General features: G+C 33.0%; 1 protein-coding gene across 1 annotated transcript in view; it reads right to left on the reverse strand.

The window, feature by feature from the left end:
• The window catches only part of LOC110023067 (MAP3K epsilon protein kinase 1-like), a 98312-nt gene extending 79121 nt beyond the window's left edge, over nt 1–19191 (reverse strand). Inside the window, exons 1-8 of the mRNA XM_020722287.1 lie at nt 18714–19191; nt 18521–18633; nt 18307–18441; nt 11752–11772; nt 10958–11055; nt 10744–10834; nt 10577–10660; nt 1344–1445 (exon numbers count right to left, since the gene is read on the reverse strand). Of these exons, the coding sequence (XP_020577946.1) occupies nt 1344–1445; nt 10577–10660; nt 10744–10834; nt 10958–11055; nt 11752–11772; nt 18307–18441; nt 18521–18580 (591 nt within the window). The 5' untranslated portion in view covers nt 18581–18633; nt 18714–19191. The remainder of the gene's footprint in view (nt 1–1343; nt 1446–10576; nt 10661–10743; nt 10835–10957; nt 11056–11751; nt 11773–18306; nt 18442–18520; nt 18634–18713) is intronic.
• Between the last annotated feature and the right edge of the window lie 1428 nt (nt 19192–20619).

Here is a 20619-nt window from a genome sequence, read left to right on the forward strand (position 1 = left end):
ATCTTATATAATAAAAAGAAAAAAAATGAATTAAAATATATGAATCAAAATAAAACTAAAATTCTTGGATTTCTTTTATAAAAACATAGCAAGAAAAAAGATTAATTAATACATTATGAATAAGATTTGCGTTGGAAAAAATCTAAAAATTTTAAATGTTATAAGTTCGAATTTTAAACAAGGTCTTTAAATTTTAATCAAGTTATACGTACTTATTTAATTTTTTTCTCATAAAAAATTTACTGATAAATAGAATATAAAAACATAAATTTAATATAATATTTATTGTTGTTCTACATCTTTAAAACCCACAAAAATATTATCCTTTGAAATATTAAATGAAGTTTAAAATCCTCTTCAAATCATGCTAAGGATATTTAGAGCAAATATTTTCTTAGAAAAGCTGCAAGACAGTGAAACAAACAAAGAAGAGCCAATAGAGAAAAAAATACTCACCAAGGAAGCAAATAGGAAGAGGGTGGGACATCAGAAAAGAGATCTCGATGTCAAATTTTAAAATGACCTATTTACCCATAAATTTGTGAACAGTCTTGTTAAATTAAATGAAAATTTTGATTTAGGGCCGATTCGAATTAATTTTTAAAAGTTTGGGACTAATATGGAGCATTTTAAAACTCTAGTATTAAATTAGTTATGTGTTAATAATTGGGGACTATTTTGAGTTTTTGCTCGCCAAAATATATGTCAAAAGAAAAAAGTTAGGCTATTTGCTAGACAGCTTATGGGATGCCATTTTAGTATCATGCTATCTAATATGTCCAATTTAACACCTTGACTCCTTAACTACGATCCAAAATAGTCACTTGACTCCCAAATATGGTCCAAAATAATCCAACAACGGGAATATTTTGGATCATATTTTGAGTGGTCAATGGACTTAATTTGAACGCAGTAGATAGCTAGGTCTAAAATGGACCTACACAAACCCCTTTGACCATTTTTTTCTATATGCCGGTAAGTTTTCATATAAAACTTTTGACAGCTTCATAGAAGGAAGAAAAGAAGCACTAGTTAAAAAGCACCAAAATAAGGGAAAGGCAGAACTAACAACAAGAAGCCTTTATCCCATAGAACTAACAGCACAGAAAAAATTATTTTGGCGAGAATATGATGGAAGAAACCACCGGATACCACCAACTTATTATTTAGCAAATAAAAAACAAAAAAATACCAAAAAAAAGATAAGCAGCTTGACAATAAATAGATTTCTAACTAGCCGGGTAAGAATAAGTTCATAATCCTTCTGCATTCCAATACAAGAAACCTGCATGTAAATATTTTTGGGGAAAAAAATATCTTTCAGGAAATGCCTTTGAATTTACCTCAGGGGCCATCCAATAAGGTGTTCCAACAACTGAATGTGCGTTAAGATCTGCTTCATTTAACTTCGTTGCAACACCAAAATCAGCAAGTTTAACAAGACCCTACAAGCCATCCGCCCATTTTCTGAAACTAGTTAGCTTGGCAGTTAGAAAGATCTAAAGAAAATGAAAACATAGTTCATCAGAGTAATTAGAAAATCATAATAAGTAGATCAAATACGAAAAGGTTGTTTAAACAACAACAGCGTCCTTGGACTCTTTGAAAGCTTGAAGAGATAACCCAAGCTAGATTTAAGTGAGAACTTCTACAATTATTAGCACTCAAAATTCACACGAGAATTTATCTTGACCAAATATTTTATAAAAGTTAGTAACAGATTAGTAGAAGCTATGGAGCAATCATGTTACGCGGAAGATGAAACAAAGACTTCCTGCATACCAATGTCTCTTTAATTTTTAATAGCCTATTCAATTATAGCTGGAATTACCCCAAAAGTACATATATAAATAAATAAATGAGTCAACACTTTATTTTAACTTAATCTTGCAATACAACAAGTAGAACATAAATGGGGAGGGTTAAACCCCAATATATTAGATACTTAAAAACGAAAAAAAATTCCTCGCTGATTATAATAATTGAAGAACTGAATCCATAAAAAAAAGTATGCTTATTCATACATAGTGGTATAGCAACACGAACTAATTGAGATCAAATATTGATGTTGATATTTTGATAAAAAGGAAGAATGTGGTATAAAGATACAAACTAAATGACATACAACTGAAGGGGATTGAAGAAATGGAATGGAGGAGATGCAAGAAGTAGAGATGAAGCAGCTAGAAGAAACCTAATAGCGGGAAAATTCCCAATGGGAGACCCAAAAAAGTATGATCTCAGTTCATTTTGACATTTAATTCAAGCATTCATTACAAGGCATAACTCCCATCCGTTTATGTGATTACAAATAAGATTGAAATCAAATTTATCCTATAGTTATTCAAAATAATAATTGAAGATAAAATAAACCAAATCTGAAATTCTAATTTTTAATAAGATAAATAAACCCTAAGGTGCTATCTGGCAAAAGATGACCATCTGGCTTTATTTTGATTTAGTAAATTCTGTAAATCCGGACTTATCAAATCAGCGGCTTTATTTTATCCAAAATGACTGTCTGGCAAGATTCAGCCTACATGCAGGTTAAATCCCGCTCTAAATTAACGGCCCCTAAATTTTCTTTACTCTGCGGCATCAACTCTCCAGAGCTTATTATGAAGTTGCAATGTCGTGACAAGAAGAATTCGAAGTCTTCAATTGTATTATGAAGGTAGCAAAAGCTAGAGGAAGAGCAAAGGGTCTTCAATTGTAAGATGGAGCTAACAAAATCCATTCTAAGGAGAAGAAAGAAGGAGAGATGAACAAGAAATCAATCCCACTGAGGAATAGACACGCCAGCACTATCAAAAACAATTTAAGTAGATGACATTCATCGTAGATACCCAAGAGCAAAAAAATTCTAGAAAGATCTTTCAAAGCCTTTTTGAGATATTCATACACACAATTTAACTAAATCAAATCTAACTCAACTCTAGTTTAACAAAACTGACTTCTCTTTTTTTTTCTTTTTTTTTTTAATTTGGACCCATAGTCAGATTAACTATTTGGATTTGTCCAGCAGTTTGGAATGATACAGTTAAGCTGTTATTTGGCCTAAAATAATGGTCGAAGGAGCAAGTGTGACTAAAGGATGTGGTTGCTATTGGTGATTAAAGTGAAGACTTAATTGCCGGTATTTTGCACACGAGAAGGGTAAAAAATTGGCTACGCGGAAGAGAACACATGCTAAATCATCATACATAATTCATTCATATTATTGTGATCATAGAGACCTTAGAAATAAATGGAATAAATTTCAGCATAATGTCACTATCATAATTTAGTTACAAGCAAAGCATAACCACCAATAAGAGACGAAGAGCACTAAATACTGATTTAAAAGTTCTAAGAACGGATTTGATAAATGATGCTTCAAAAATTCAAACAAAGAAAGTAAAAAAAGAGTGGTGGCTCCAGCTAAATTAAAATCATTGAATAGTGTTAACCAAAAAAAAAAGTATGGCAAGTGTTGTACAAAGTCATAAAGCTGAGTTTTGTATATTATGAAACTTATATTTTTGGAAACTCGATATTATGCAACCTAATTAGAGATCTAATTACATGATTTTTTTCTATATTAGAGTTATTCCTAATCTAGAGAGTTGGGAGTGTGTTTAAATATGTAATATACGCTTTCAATTGAATAATAAGAAAGATAGATTTTCGTCGGTATCAGAGATACGCACCGCTAGTTAATTACTTTGTTTGGCTTTGTTCCTTGCACACGAGTGCGGCCTTGACCGCATCGATTGTCTTCGTCGGCATCAATTGTTGCATCGTTTGTCATCGACATGCACTGTGATGTTCATCAAAAAAGTTACGGCCCTAACTCGCAAAGGTTTTGTCTGCATCGTATGGTCTCGTCTGCACCAATCGAAGTTTTCTCTTCTTGTGATGTGGTTAGGACATCAGTCAAAGCTTCATTTGCATCCACTTATTTGAAGGCTTCATCTGCGATGTCAACGTTTCTCTTCGACTCAGCTTGTTCTCACTTCATCGATGTCTGCTTAGGTCAATTTCCTCGATCTGTGTTACATTTTATGCTTGGTTAGCAAGGTCGATTTCCTCAATTGTTTTGTTCGGCTTTGTTCCGCATTGTTCGTTTAATTTTTTTTATTTATTCGGTGATCGTTGAATTGTTGGTCGTCGAGTAATTGTCTTCTAGTGTGCTTTGGCAATCCATCTTTCAGCATTGAATGGCATCGATTATGAGTGGTGATCACAAACACCTTGTGACAAGTTAGGTTTCATCAGTGGCTGAGATGACAGATTAAAAGTTAAATGGCAACAATTATTTTTAGTGGAACAAAAATGTGAAACTCTATTTAAGGAATATTTCTCAAGAGAGTTGTCTCATTGAAAATCCTTCAACTGAGACAGTTGAATTATTCTGGGTGGATGAGTAGATGCCCAACTAGTGATACAAATACGAAACTCTATCAAACCTGGTCAATATGGTCATATTACTCATTGTGATTGTGTCAAAGATGTAATGAAAGAATTAACCTTTGTGTTTTCTAGCATAAAAAAAACTTCTCAAATCTTTGATGTATTTAAAGAGTTCTATCGAGCTAAACAAATAGGATCAGTCGCTTAAAACGTATCGCATACACTTTAAATGTGTGTATCTAATGCAAATGATTATTATGAATTTTCTAACTATCTTCAACTCTTAGTATGAAGATGTCAAATCACAGATCATATTTGACCCTGAATGTCCAACTCTGAGATAAGTCTATACTAAAGAATTGCATGTGATTTTGAGTTCTCATGCACCATCAGTACAAAAGTCTAATACTCTTGTCAGTCAGAAAAATACTGACATAAGTAAACCTCGATCTCAAGACGGTTACAGAAACGGAACTCCGAATTATGAAAATTAAAGGTCAAAAGTAGTGTCAAGGTTTTGAAAATCGGACCGAACATTGAACAAGTATACGAGGAGGTTTGAAGTTCAAAGTTTAAACCAGAGGTTGAACCAGGTAACTTCATAAATATAAATATAAATAAATGTATAGTATAAATAATATTTTCTGAAATATAAATCACATGTGAACTTAAACAACGCAAATCCTACAGTACTGCTTGAAAGTAATTTGAGTCTCCTGATCTTCATAACAGCTATAGCATCTCTACAAATATTGAGGATCTCATTATTCTTAGAAAATTCAAATCCTACAACGCTCACATCACCCAGTAATACAATATTTATCCTTTGATTTCATCCTCCTAATAATTTGAAGGTGAGTAGACCGGCCCTAAATTAGATATTATCAAATAGCAATCTGTTAAGAATATACAAGCATCATTATGCATAGAAGTAGCTAACCTACCTTCAACTTTGTTTCTTACTCCTTTCCCTCTCAGTGGTGTTTCAATATGTCAACAAAATGGTTGATATCAATCTAGTTTAAATAAATCTTTTTACAAAAGTTTATTTTACTTAAAAAAATAATTCATATAATGAATTATGAAAATAATAAAAAAGATTGTTTGTATAAAAACTGCCAACATCAGGAAGAAACAAAACTAATAGATTAGAGTTAGAGCTTGTCACCATCAACATCATTACTAACCATACACCAACATTTTAGAGCTAAAAGAACAAAAAAAAAAGAGACCGGTAAATACCTACTGATGAGATATTGGCAAACAATTGATGAGACTTCGACGAAAGGGTTAGTGAGATGTCCTTGACGAGCTACGAACTTGCGGCAAGATTTGGAAAGCTCGAGAGAAGTATGATACCTGAACTTGGGTGGGATCGGGATCGAACACGCTTTTGCTCGCTATTTTCATTTTTCTGCAATATAAGATAAATTATACGAACCGACATGCACCTTAGAACCGGTGTTGGTTAGCCAAATCATGGGTTGAACCACTGTTTCATTGTGAAGGGTTTTTTTTATGTCAATTGTTGGTTCTTTTTTAGCAACTTTTGTACATTCTTTTCATATGACCACATTCATGATAGTAATAGCACACTACCCAGAGTTTTGAAAACCGAACCAGACCGGCTAGTTCGATCGGTTTGTTCATGAACCAGCCAAAGGTTCAGTTCCTCATTTAAGGATTCTAATTCATAGTCAGCTCATTGGTCACTACTAATGAGGCATCTCCAAGTCAGGCACTCAATCTCTGCAGACGAATATGCTAACTTCATCAAATTTCAAAAAACATTCATAAAAACTCCATTTAACACTGCTCTTGTTGAGTTAAGGAACAATGATACTTATCTTCTTTCCTCTTCCACACAATAGATCGTTGATTATGGTGTTACAGATCACATGGCAGGTAATCCAAAATGATTTTCTATCTTTCATATGCAAATATATTCTGTAACTTTAGTAGATGAATCTACCTCTAATATTTTTAGTTCTGGCGCCAACAATATTACACACCCACATTGCCTCTAACTTTTGTTCTCAGTTTACCTCAACTCACTTTTAATCTTATTTTTACTAGCAAATTTATAGGAGCTCTCAATTGTTATATCTTATTATTTCCCGACCATTGTCTACTTGAAGAGCTTATGATGACGAAAATTATTGATAAAGAGCAAGAATTGGGAGGGGGTTGGGAGGGGGCTATACATTTTGAATAATAAGGTACCTCGACCTGTAGTTTGTTCCATCCCTTATCTCCTTTTAAGAGTTGTCGATTAAGACAATCAACACTTTCAATGTTGAAAACATTATACCATCAATTTCAATAATTAACATCTTTAGATTGTGAGTCGTGTCAAATTATTAAACATTATCGTTTATATTTTGTTTCTAGAGTTAATAAAAAAAGTATGTCATAATTTTGAGTTGGATCATTCTGATGTGGAGGACCTTGTCCTATTTTATCTAATGGATTTCTATATTGTCACTTTTGTAGAAAATTTTTCTCGTATGACTTTGTTTTACTTTATAAAATCACATACTGGGCAACTATCACATTTTCTATCTTTTTGTGCCGAAATTAAAACTTAATTCAATATTTTGGCAAAGATTCTATGAAATGACAATGTTAAAGAACATTTTATGCGCCCTTTTAGAAGTATATGAAACAAAACGAGATGCTTCACTCTTGTGTTAATACTCCATTCCAAAGTAAATTAGGTGAAAGGAATAATAAATATCTTCTTGAGAAGACTAGAGTTCTTTTATTTCAAATGAATGTGCCTAAATAGTTATGGGTTGATGCAGTTTCTATTGCATATTTTTTTAATAATCAAATCACTTTAGTTGTTTTACAGAACCATACACCCTACCAAGTTTTATTCTCAACCATCTCTTTTCTATTGAACCACGCATATTTGGGTGAACTTATTTTGTTCGTGATACTTACACACAAAGTGTCTTTATAGGTTATTGTCATCTACAGAAAGGGTAACAATATGTTTTTCCACTTAAACAAGTGCATGATTTCTGCTAATGTCATCTTTTATGAACAAATCTCATTTTTTGTATTCATCAGTTCCTAAATCCTCACAAGATGCTGATGAGTTTGTAATATATCACATCATAAGTTCAGATCATACTCCACCTCCACTTTCAACTCCAGTGCCTCAACCTAGACCACATATCACTAATGTTTAATCGAGAAAACCTCGTTCCCTGATCATAGTTCGGCACCAGTATCATCTTCCTCAGCGGATCCTCCTGCAAATGACCTTCATAGTTCGGCGCCAATATCATCTTCCTCAGCGGATCCACCTGCCAATGACCTTGATTTACCTATTGCTCTTCTGAAAAGTAAACATCAATGTGTTTAGCCCATTTCCTTGTGCTAACTATAATCTATTCTCTTTCAATTCTTCTTTGTTTGTTGTTTCTCTTAACTTTGTTGAGATTCCAAGATCTGTTAACAAGTCCTATCCCATGGGTGGCTAGTAGCGATGCTTGATAAGAAGAATGCTTTAACAGAAAATGAAACTTAGGAACTAGTTGAACTACCTTCTGACAAAATGATTGTTGACTATAAGTGGGTCTTCACAATTAACTTCCAATATGATGGATTTGTAGCTCGTCTCAAAGCTTGATTGGTTGCTAAGGGTTATGCTCAAACTTATGGGATCGACCACTCGGACGCATTCTCTTCGGTAGCTAAGTTGACTTCGGTTTTCCAACTCCTATCCTTGGTTGCAATGAATAATTGACCAATGCATCAGATGGATGTGAAAGAATGTCTTTTTAAATTGTGATCTATAGAAAAATATATACATGGGCCAACCTGCTAGGTTTGTTGCTTAGGAGTTTGGAAAATTATGTCATCATCAGAAGCCCTTATAGGGATTGAAACAAACCATCGAGCATAGTTTGGAAAATTTAGCCAAGCAGAAGGGTTTGGGATGCATTGTATTCTATAAGCAATCTGCTTGAAAAATCAGTATATTGGTGGCTTGCATTAATGGCATCAATATTACTGGAGACGATGTGGAAGGAATCTTATCGTTGAAACCATTTCTTCAAAATCAGTTCAGCACTAAAAATGCAAGTTCCTTGAAGTACTTATTGGGGACTGAGGTATCGAGGAGCAAGAATAGTACATTTCTATTTCAACGGAAATATATGTTGGATTTGTTAACAGAAACTGAAAATTTAGGGTTAAACCGTGCAGTGCTCCTATGCTTCGTAGGGTGCATTTGGGGCAGCAGTGTGGTAGCTTTGCAGTGTCTCACTGCACTTTTTCAAAAAATTGCAACTGCAAATTGTGTTTCGCAATCGGACCCGACTAAGCACAGTAGTTGCTAGAAAGTCGTGGTTTGACTTGTTGGAAAAAAAAGTTGTAATAACCGCCGCAACTTTTTTAACAACAGCTTCTTCTGCAACAGCATCATAGTTGTTTCTTTAAACACTTGCAGCTGGCCCAAATAGACCCTTAATCAGTAACTTATCAATGATGGAGAGCTTTTTAATGATCCATAACGATATATAAAGTTGATGGGAAAATTAAACTACCTCATAGTAACTCATTCTGACCTTACATCTTCAGATAGCACTATCAGTCAATTTGTCTTTCACACAGTCCATCATTGGTCAGCTTTAGAATTAATACTATGTTACCTCAAGGAAGCTCCTAGCAAGATATTTTATAGTAGGATCATGGGCATAAAAATATTGAAAATTTTTCTGTTGCAAATTGGATAAGTTTCAAGATTTATCAAAAATCCATTGCTGAAGATTGTGTCTTTGTTATTCGTAATTTAATCTCATGGAAGAGTAAGAAATAGACCAGTGTCACCGTCAAGTGTTGAATCTGAGTATCGAACGATGACACATGATTCGAGTGAATTGATGTGGGCATACCTACTCTTGTTCGAGACGGTTTTAAGATGGCACTTCCAGCAAAATTATGGTCAGATAACCAAGTTGCAAATCATATTGCCCCAAATCTTGTTTTTCATGAACGAACTAAACACATTGAGATAAATTGTCATTTAGTTCGTGAAAAGATTCAACAGAATCTAAATTCTACAGCTCATGTGAAAATTGAAGAACAACAAGGAGATATCATTATAAAAGCCCTTAATAGAGATAGGGTTACTTATATTTTTAACAAGTTGGGCATGACATATATTTATGCTCTAGCTTTGGGGGAGTGTTAAGAAAAGTCATAAATTTGAATCGTGTATATTGAAAATTTGATAGTAGGCAACTTAATTAAAGGAGATCTAATTACAGGATCTTTTCTATATTAGAGTTATTCCTAATCTAGAGAATTGCAAGTGTGTATAAATATGTAATATATTCTTTCAATTAAAAAATAAGAAGGAAGTTTTCCATCAACCAATAGGTATGGTAACAAAAATACAATACATGTACACATCACTAGGAACTGCGCCATGGGGTATTTCTGAAATCTTAATAGTAAAACAATAATACTAATATCAATTCTGACTCCAAAGATGGGATTCCCGCTTTTCGTTTTGAGAGCTTTTCATAAACATGATACTTCAAAACACTACCAATAGAATCTAATAAAGTTTACCAGAGCGCAGCCTTTTCAGTTCAAAAGCTTATGTATCAATTAAGACACAAAACTGAAAGCACATTAATCATCATCTATGCTCCTTTCCAAAAACCAACCAAAGAAGAGAAATGTCAATTTCTTTCAGGGAAAAAAAAAGGAACCTTTCCATGTGTTGGTTACATGAAACTGACTGGTTGAAGTAGGGAGCGCCACTTAGATATCAGTATAGACATCAAAAATATCTATCAAATTATATGGGATTAATTTAGTGTGATCAATAAAATAACGTTTATTTAGTTCTTTGTTCAAATAGCTAGACCTATAAATGTCGCACAATTTTGGTGATATCTATAGGTCAGCAAAATAACATGAAACATCATTTACATATTTATTGTCTGCACATGTAAACAAACCAAATGACCGACACTTATTGATAGAATTACATCTGCATGGCATGTCACTGAAGCAAACAATCCCATACTGTCAGTACACACAAAATGGTCGTACATGTTGAAACCCGCTAGGGTAGCAAGAAGATTCTCATAAATTGCAACATATGTTCATAAAATGAGAGAAAAATAAAATCGAAATATAACCAATACAGCAATATAACCTCTTTAGTGGTTAAAATGTTTGCACCCTTGATGTCTCGGTGAATGACTCCTTGCTCATGCAAATAAACTAAACCTTCTAAAACCTGCTCATTGACAACAAAAAATAATCACTGAATCAAAATAAAAAAAAAAAACTAGCAGCATATTGAATATATAAGGCACTGGCCTGGGAAATATAAAGAGGCACCAACGACTCAGGGAATGGTCCAAAGTTGTTGGGCTTGATTATGTTAGCAAGTGAACCATTTTCAACATACCTAAAGAGAAGATCAAGTCAAAATAGCATTAACCCATAAATTACAGTACTAAACAAAAAATGAAATCGAAACCTCACAAAAAAGAACATAGTATCAGAAAAAGGAAAATAAATCGGAATTTACTCCAGAATGATATGCAGGTGAGTCTTTGTCTTTAATGATCCAAGGTATTTCACAATATTTTTGTGATTTTTGTGGTTAAGATTCTGGTGGTTAAGATTCTGCAGCAAAAAGATGATATTGACGATAGTGAAAATGATAAATATGACCAAAAATAGCATTGGAATGGTTATAAATGCCATGTAATGGAATACTTCAGACAAATTAGAAAATCTATGTGAGTGTGTACATCAAATTCCTGAATCAGCACATTTATTAAAGCCGCTGAAAAAAAAAGAGAAAAGATGAAGGAAAAATGGATATTTGAAGCTTGCTTTTTTCAAAAAAATCAAGTCACGTCCTTGGCCAAAATCAAGAAAATTAATTAATTTTCTGCAAATTCTGATAAACGCATTGTATTCCAGCCTTCTAAACTAGACCAACAAAAACCCAATTCTGATATCACTCTCTCTTTTTTTCTTTCAATGATGAGATGAAGGATAGAAATTATATGATGATTTGTATATGTTTTCAATGTTTATTTCCGTTTTCTCCTTTAAGTTCTTAGGCATTTAGATGATCTTTGGAAGACAATTAGTTGATTATTATGAATTTTTTTGTTAAGTTTTTGATGTTTGGTTTCTTGGCCTGCATCAGGTGTATATTAGGGCAGAGCTGCGAAACAAGCACAAAACAATGTGATAAATTAAGTATATGGGGGATGCTTTGCCAAGTAGTTTGTAGATCTAGTAAAAAAGAAATTTAAAACTCATTAACAAATGCCATGCATAGATTATTAAGTGCAAACATAGATGTACCTTTAGCAGATCAATCTCTTGCTGACACGAGACGTAGCAATCGCAGGAAAAATACAGCAAAAAGAAAAGTGTTAGATTGATGAGTAATGTGCAATCCAAATGAACCAAATATATAAAAAACAAAAAACAAGTAGCGATTATTAAAAAATATCCAAGAAACATAATTACACGATAAAAATAGAACAAATCAATCACGTTGGTCAAGAAACTGGTAAAACCTTATATGCCAGTCCATGCTCATAGTGTTCAGATCTGTCAGGGCCTGTTTTGGATAAAATTTATTTTTTTACTCCTGTTTTAAAAACATGTTTGTTTAGTGTGTTTTTTAGATGCTATTACATTTTTTTCTAAAAACAAATTAACATGTTTTTTAAAACATTTAAAGCAACTTTTAAAAGTTTTGAGTATCCTTAAAAACAACCATACTTTAATCAAATAGCCAAATATTTTTTTTGTTACAAATCAAAACATAAATAAAGTTCCAAACAGTACAGTACGCCAGCACAATCATCTCAGAAAACTTAGCATAAACAAATAAGCAGATAAGAAACTCAGTAGCATTTGAAAGATTTATAATTCTAATGAGATTCGTGATTATGCTTGAGTTTACATTAAAAGGTGGTTTGGTTAAATAGGTCAAATGAAAAAAGCTTCAAATAGTTCGTATATCCATAACACATCAGTAGTTGTAATTTAGACAAAATTGTTAATGTCGGTAGAAAGCTTCAGAAAGAAAGATTGAGGTCCGTTGTTTAAGTCGACAACTAATTATGTAAATTATACTAAAACTAATGAAACATATCCTTAAAGGTAGATTGCTAAAAAAATTCAAATTAAATTCTTTAGGGATAAAAGATAAATATCGCAAAAATTTATAATGATTATAAAATGCTATGAGTCTTCCAAGGAGGATAGTATGCAAAGTAAAGTTTGCGGTTTTAGATGATACATATAATAGGCATTGTACTCTATAAGAAAAAAAGAAGATCTAGAAAAAGCACATTAAAAAAGATAAAGAGATCAAGATTTAAAGTCTAAAATCAAGTTAGTTATATATGAAGTGAAAGTGATAAGTTTTTAATCAAAGACAAACATATCAAAGGAAAATGGGACTAGTATACCAAAAAAATATTGAGTAAAAATTTTGAAATAAAAATTAAAAGAGTATTTGACAAAAAAATATAAAGGTATATTATAAATTGATCCATAAAAATAATGTGGAGTTAGACAAAATATGGTGCATAAATATAAAGCTTTAGGTTCAGATTACGTGCTTATTAAGATTGGGAAATCAGTGAAGGGTTAGATACGATAGAGGTTTGGTTAACAAATCTTTTAGAGGGAAATTTGTTAAAGAAAAGAATGCCAAAAGATTTAAAAAATATATATTTTGATATAATCCTTTGGAGCAACATGAAAGCTCAACATTATGGTAACTATAGGAAAATCAAATATTTTTATACATATTGAAGTAGCGTACATTGAACAAAGAATTAACACTTGGTGAGTTATAGGGTTGCCACTTGGGACAATTTATTTATTTCCTATTTGAATTCAAACACATTTAAAGGCGAACTATCAAACCACGCAAGTCATTGAATTTAATTTGATTTTAATTTCAAAGACGTTCAATAGTATCATATCATACAAGTCATTCTTTTTAAATTTAAATGTCATATCAGTAGGCCTAGAATTGAGTTAAGTTCAAGCGAGTTGACCACAGCTCAAAAAAGAAATTTGTTATATTCAACTTAACCAAGCATAATTGCATATGCATGTCAACAACATCAACAACAACAACAACAAAGCCTTAATCCCACTACGTGGGGTTGGCTACATGCATCATTTTTTCTCCATTGTGTCCTATTTAGTGTCATATTTTCATTTAGTTCTAGTAACATAAGATCATTTTTTATACAATAAGCCCAAGTCTTCCTAGGTCTACCTCTGTCTTTCTTAACACAAGTCGAAACTAAAACATCTACTCTCCTAATCGGATCATGAGATGGTCGACGTTTAATGTGACCAAACCATCTAAGACGACTTTCTCTAATTTTGTCCGTCAGAGGAGCTACACCAACCCTATCACGGATATATTCATTTCGCATTTTGTCTCTAAGTGTAAAGCCACTCATCCACCTAATCATATAAAATTTTCCTTTCAATCTAAGCAGTACTTTTCTATCACACAAAAGGCCCGAAGCATTCCTCCAATTCAACCAACCAACTTGAATTCTACTATTAACATCCCCATCTATATCACCATCGCTTTGAACAACAGACCCAAGATATCTAAACCGTTCACACCTTTTAATAATTTGATCCCTCAAAGTCACACTTTTGTCACTAGAGCTACTATTACTAAAATTACATTCCATGTATTCAGTTTTAGTTCTACTTAAATGAAGGTCTTTAGACTCCAATGTAGACCTACATAATTCAAGTTGTTCTATAATTGCATATGTATGTATGAAATATAAATATATTTATATATAGTACACTTTTTATACATAAATGAATCTATATAAATGATAGAAGACAACATACAAATGTGTGGTTTACATGAATCAAATTAATCTTGAGTTAAATCAAACTGATGTTGAGCTCTAAGCCAAACTGAGTCAAAGCTAATTGATATTTTGAGTTGCATAGATTTCCTTTATGTATCAAAAAATTGCCAGCATGATGTTATTTGAATATAGCTCTTATAATTAATGTCTAGATTTCATACCATGCTAGTATTTATATTTCAAATTTGAATTCAAATTAAAAATTATAGCTAGATTACCTCAATTAAATCTTTTTGTGTTATTTTTTTAATGGCTAATTACGTATATGTGATATATTATATCAACTTTAAGTTTAAATAATTATTAATTTAAAGATATTCACCAATCCTTAACTCATAATAGAGCCTTAAAGTACAACTTATAATTAAATTTAATCATCCCTTGCAAAGTAAGAGCATTGACCAATGGGTCGCATAATAAAGAGTTACGAAGAACTAGAAAATAAACTTACGGAAACTTTGCCATTTTGAGAATCAATTTAGTTCGGTGCGAAGAAGATCGACTATAGAAGTAATTTTTTTGTTGAGACAATTAATGAAAAAATATAGAAACCAGAGAAGAATCTCCATATATTTTTTATTGCCCTTAAGAGTTCATTTGATCAGAAATGAAGAACTGTCTTTAATATATGTTGAAGTTATTAAAAATGTGTTTGATGACGCATTACAAATATTAGAACTAGTTGTAGAGTGGCAAAAAAAATTTCAATTACAATAAAAGTGTGTTGGATGATAAATTTTCCAATGGGAAAAAACCTAGACTACTCTTCAGAAAAGAACAATGCCAAAATATGAGACTGAAAGAAAGAAAGAAATACAGACCAATTCTAACAAAATCTCTTAAAGGATTGGTTTATAAGTAACTTTTCCAAGCCCCTTTAAACCAAGAAAATGAGTCAAACTTTATTAAGGAAACACAATTTAGAGATAGAGAAAGATCATAGCTCAAAGTCAAGAGATTAAGGCGTCGCGTTTCACGAGCTTACACCTGACCTCTGGTCCTCCTCTTTATAGGGCAGAGTTGGAACAACAAAAAGTAACTTGATATAATTAAATAGAAAAATAATAAGATGATTTGGTTACAAGTGTTTATGAATTGAGTGAGTTATGCATCATGGTTACCACAAGCGGGTTCCCTAGTAATTGTAGGCTACTACCCTCGGCAAGAACTTATTAGGTCACTGAAGACTCTGGGATAGTATGAAGAACAAATTGTACAATTTAAATGAGTTGTCTTAGTGAATGGATGGTTTTGTAAAGTTCAGAAATTCTCAGTCAATGTCAACAGCTTACTATTAAGGCTTGAATTAAAGGATTATCTTAAGCAATTGGATAGTAATCAAAAGATTTGACAAATTTAAGGCATCATGTGAATTTCGTGAGAGAGTTCCAAGTTATAAGTGATTCAAGCCTTCAATTTTTTAAGGACTTTACACCATGATAAAGGATTGTAGCATGACTTGATTAATCTACCTTGAACGAATATGGATGCATGTTAATGTGGATTAGTTACCCAATTCTTTCACCCTTTAAGTATTTGAGAAAAATTGTAAGTAAGATATCAAAAGGCCTAATTCAGCATGTATGTCTCAAGTTGCGAGTGAATTAACCCAGAGCATAATGTCTTCTCTACCCAAGAAAGTTTATGGGGCACCTTATCAAGTTCTTACAGCCATTGTGACTAAAATAAGGACCGAGTTCTCTAAAGTTGCTCAATCAAAGCAAATACAAGATTTGAATGCTAACAATACATCTTCCAATGAGGTATCGATGCAAAGTGGTATTGTCGGTAACATGCAAACTACTACAACAGATGATGAGCCTGTCATAGAAGCCAAATAGATAATTCTAAAAGAGGCAGGTTGTTAGAGCGGTTAGTGATGTGGTATACATGCTAAGACTATAAGCGGGGATGTCTTTAAGCAAAACAAGTTGTACCAGACAAGAGAGATGATTCAAGAAAATTAAGCTTGAGTCTAAAAAAAATGTGTTTTAAGCTCTTGCTGCCGATAAGATAAGAAATTCTAAGGCAGCTTTTCCAATGGAGAACTTAACTCAGGTAATATATTATCCTTTCTCCGACTAGATGATGTATCAAAAGTTTACTTGAATGAAAGAATGTTCATATTTCTAATGCTTTCTCAATGTTTGAAATTAAAAGAAAATATGTGCAGATCTTACTTCCATTGATAACTTTCATATCAATTAAAATTGATTTGGTTGAATTTGAACTCTAAGCAACAGTGACACTCATTGGTGAAATCAATTCTTAACCACAAAGTCGGTGCACTGCCATGAAATCATAAGGTTACCTTATAGTTAGTACATTAAACCAAGTCCAAAGACTTTTTGATGCACATTACTTGGATTTATAAGTATATTTGAAATTTTTTTTTCAGGATTTGATTGTCAAATCAATAATCGTGACGAAGATTCTGAGAATCGACAACTCGGTTCGATATAGTGGTTAAGGTTTTGAGTTAGCTAGCTTATAAATAGAAAATTGATTTAAGGCAAAATTTAAGGATGGAGACTTATGTATTGAACTATCTAGTGAATTTTTGGAAGGCTAAGTGGATTCTAAACTTCTCAATCAAGGTGAAGCAAGTTGGGAGTTCACTAGAGAAAATATAGTGAAACAAATTATGATAGAAACCAAGAAAAATAGAATAATTTTAAAAACTAAATACGGAAATATAAATGGTATTTGAATGAGTTTTATGCTTAAATAACTTGATATATCATTCCAAAATGATTAAATTGGTATACATAGGCTTCATGAAAATTTCTAGAAATAATACAACACTAAATAAATATCATGATAAAATTATCTAATATCATTATTCAAATTTGAGATTAACTCTTGATATTCTCATGACTTTTATTATATTTCATACATGCATGAACTACTTATAGTATACTCATAAAACAGTCATTTATGCTTTGATTTCTAACCGTAGAACTTTATGCAGCCTTAGAATTTAAATAAAAGGATTTGATGTTGGTGGAAGCCAATTAACAGATTAGGATATTTTATACAATTGGAAGATTAAGATCATCAATTGATAAAATCACATGTTATTTTTTAAATAGTAGAATGTATGTATCGTTTGGTTAGGAAAATAATATAATAGCCAGGTTTCCAAAAAACATAAAATTTTGTCAAATTTAGACCATAATCAAATGAAACACTCTACTAATAATTAAAATTACACGATATAGAACAATGCAACACTATAGGCATTATGGATCAAAATAAACTTTATTTTCATATTTTTTTTATTAAACTTGCATCGAGAAAAAAAATATATTGGCTTCCAATCTCCATAAAGTGAGCAAAAGCAATAAAAATGTTATGATTGATGTTGAAATAAAACTCTATACTTTCCAAAGCAATCGAAATGATTCCAAATATGCCACATAACAAATTTAAGCAAGAAAATCCTGAAAAATAATCTTCAAATAACAACAAAAGAATAACACGTGATTGAAACTTCAAATAGTACCAAGTCAAATAATATATAAGAGATCATCCGCTTTATCTAAATAATAAGATAAAAATTTGGTCATGATTCTGGCTTATTTGCATTTTGCACTGGCCTTCCAAGTACTATTGCTGTTATCTAGCTCTTCTTTCTTTGTTGCATCTAATTATTTCTATGAAAGAAAAGATGTGCGCCTAATGCATTAAGCTCCCACAAAAGGACTTGAAGGAAAATCCCATAGTGCAAATAGGTTGTTTACATGATTCGCACCTACCACCTTTAATTAAAGATGGAGAGCTTAACCATCACCCTAGCACTACCCTCTAACTGTTTTTCGCTGAGAGAAGTTCGAGAAATTTATCCTAGCTATATGTGATCCGCTTCACTAACCTCATTTTCCATTCATTCATATTCAAGCAAAATTCTCTGGTACTTTTTAAGTAAAACTCAATAAATTTCAAACATTGAAGAATCATCCAGACAACGAGAGAATGAAGTTACCATTATGATGTTAAGATCCTCCTGAGGAATATTCTCCAAGGAAACCTGCTTGATTGCCACAAAATCTCCATTTTTCAGGTCAAGACCCTTATAAACTCGACCATAAGCTCCCTTGCCAATCTCATCTCCAAGTTTCTAACAACAACCCATAATAATAACGATAAACCCTTTCAAATATCAGAATTCAAGTACACTGCTGGGAAAAAATGCTCACATATTTCTCATAAAGGGTTTTCGATTTGTGGAACTGAGCGGTTGCTAGATTCCGAGACATGTCCGAAACAGTTTATTCGCCGCGGAAGCCCTAAAATTAAAATGCTTCAAGCCCTAGCGGAGCACCAGAACGAATCAAACCTAGAAGAGAAGTACATTTAAGGCAAGTAAAAGACGTATCCAGATGATCTCACCTTCGTTGAGGGAAACCCCTTCCTTGTACAAAAAACAGGGCTACTATTCTTCAACTGATGAAAAAGAGGACTTGAGCCTCAGTAGATCAAAGTGCCAACGACAATTAATCTAGGGAACAGAATCAAGCGTCCCGCGCCGGCTTTTGATTATTTCAGAACTCGAAATCGGATGAAAGCGTTCGAGCTCCGTTAGCCCCAAAATAGAGCTAAAAGTTGGGTGGCAACGCTCGTTGGTTGCTAATGGTTGGGAAGAGTTAGATGAGGCAAGAACCTGAAGTGTACGTGGGATGGTGATGAGAGGTGGTGCTGTGGTGTTGCCGGTGGAGGCGGGTACAGAGGTATGGAGAGACGGGGGTTAAATCCGAAGCGCGGAGGGTTATTAACGGGCGCGAAATGCTGGACTTAGCCATGACGGCCTCAGGCTCGCGGACCGAAGCTCGACTCTGAACGGAAGCCAGTTGTCTGCTAGACAATAGCCATCCAGCTGGAATTCGACTCATGCTGGGTGACCGGAAGGACTTTAAAGAGCGTCACAAAGGAACCAATATGCTTAATTGTGCTTGGTTAATTAATAATTTAAATATTATTATAAATATTTCATTGAAAAATAAATAAACTTTAATAGTATGGTATTTCATATTCTTATGTTCATGACTAATATTATTTAATGCTCATGTGTAAAATTGTAAAGATATGATTAAGAGTGGATAATTATGTATATATATTGTTTAATTATATATTTGTTTAATGTGTGATTATGTTAGAATCATGACTTGTTGCAGCAATAAAATATAGTGATGTTTGAGGAGAAATATTTACGTACGGAAAACGTATGCAGAGTTGCATACATTTTAGGTTATCCGGAGAGTACAGCTAGGTTACACTTAGGTTCAGGAAAAATTACAAGAGGGTATAACTTAAGTGTAATATTGATATACACTCCGAATAATCTCAAATGTACGCAACTCTGCATATGTTTTCCGTATGCAAATATTTCTCGTGTTTGAGACAGAGATTGATGTAATTAATTTTTATTTACTTTGAGGGATGTAAAGGAATCTAAGGAGAGTTTTAATTGGTGGCTATGATCCATTAAAAGTTATGTTTAAACAATTCATGTTGGTAGAGTAACAGATTACTGTATTAACTTTGTACGAGAATTCAACACACACACAGATGAAAGAGAAGCAAACAGTGACAACTCCAGAAGTTCTTATGTGAAAAACCCGTAAAGGGAAAAACTGTGAGGTCTGGCCCAGTTGCAAAAATCCACTATTAATTAATGATTATAGAAATATTTTATCCCACAGATGGGAAATAGTAACTATTTTATTTATATTACAGTTTCGACTAATGGCGTCTGGTTGGTGATGATTTACAATGATTGATGGTGATTGATGGCGATTAGCGGTGGTCAACAACGATTGACATATATCAACAGAAGTCGGCAGTGGTAGACGAAGGTTGGCGGTCGACTGCTTTAAGCGTTGTTCGACTATTGTCAGGGGTGGTCAGCGATGGTTGGTGGTGATCGACGGCGATTGCCGGTGGTCAATGGCGGTTGACAGTGATTGATAGCGGTTGACAGTGATGCTGCAGCTCCTCCTCAAAAGACTCGAGTTCTCTCTCTCTAGGCTTAAGCTCCCCCCTCATGAGAGGGGTGGGACTCTATTTATAGTGTTCTACGTGCAATTAATACAGAAATATAAACTATTTTGATCAGACGGTTCGGAGAGCTTCTTTCAATCAAACGGTGTTTAATAGACATTTGAATGTCTTAATGATGTCGGAATTGAGTGATCATGGGCTCGATGGATTTGTCTTGTCGAGACACTCGATTGAGTATAAACTTGTTAGATTCGGCGTCTATTTGACTTTCCAAATGTGCCAAAAAATCTTTCAAGAA

This window comes from Phalaenopsis equestris, unplaced genomic scaffold (assembly GCF_001263595.1).
Source record: "Phalaenopsis equestris unplaced genomic scaffold, ASM126359v1 Scaffold000209, whole genome shotgun sequence".
Lineage (NCBI taxonomy): Eukaryota > Viridiplantae > Streptophyta > Magnoliopsida > Asparagales > Orchidaceae > Phalaenopsis > Phalaenopsis equestris.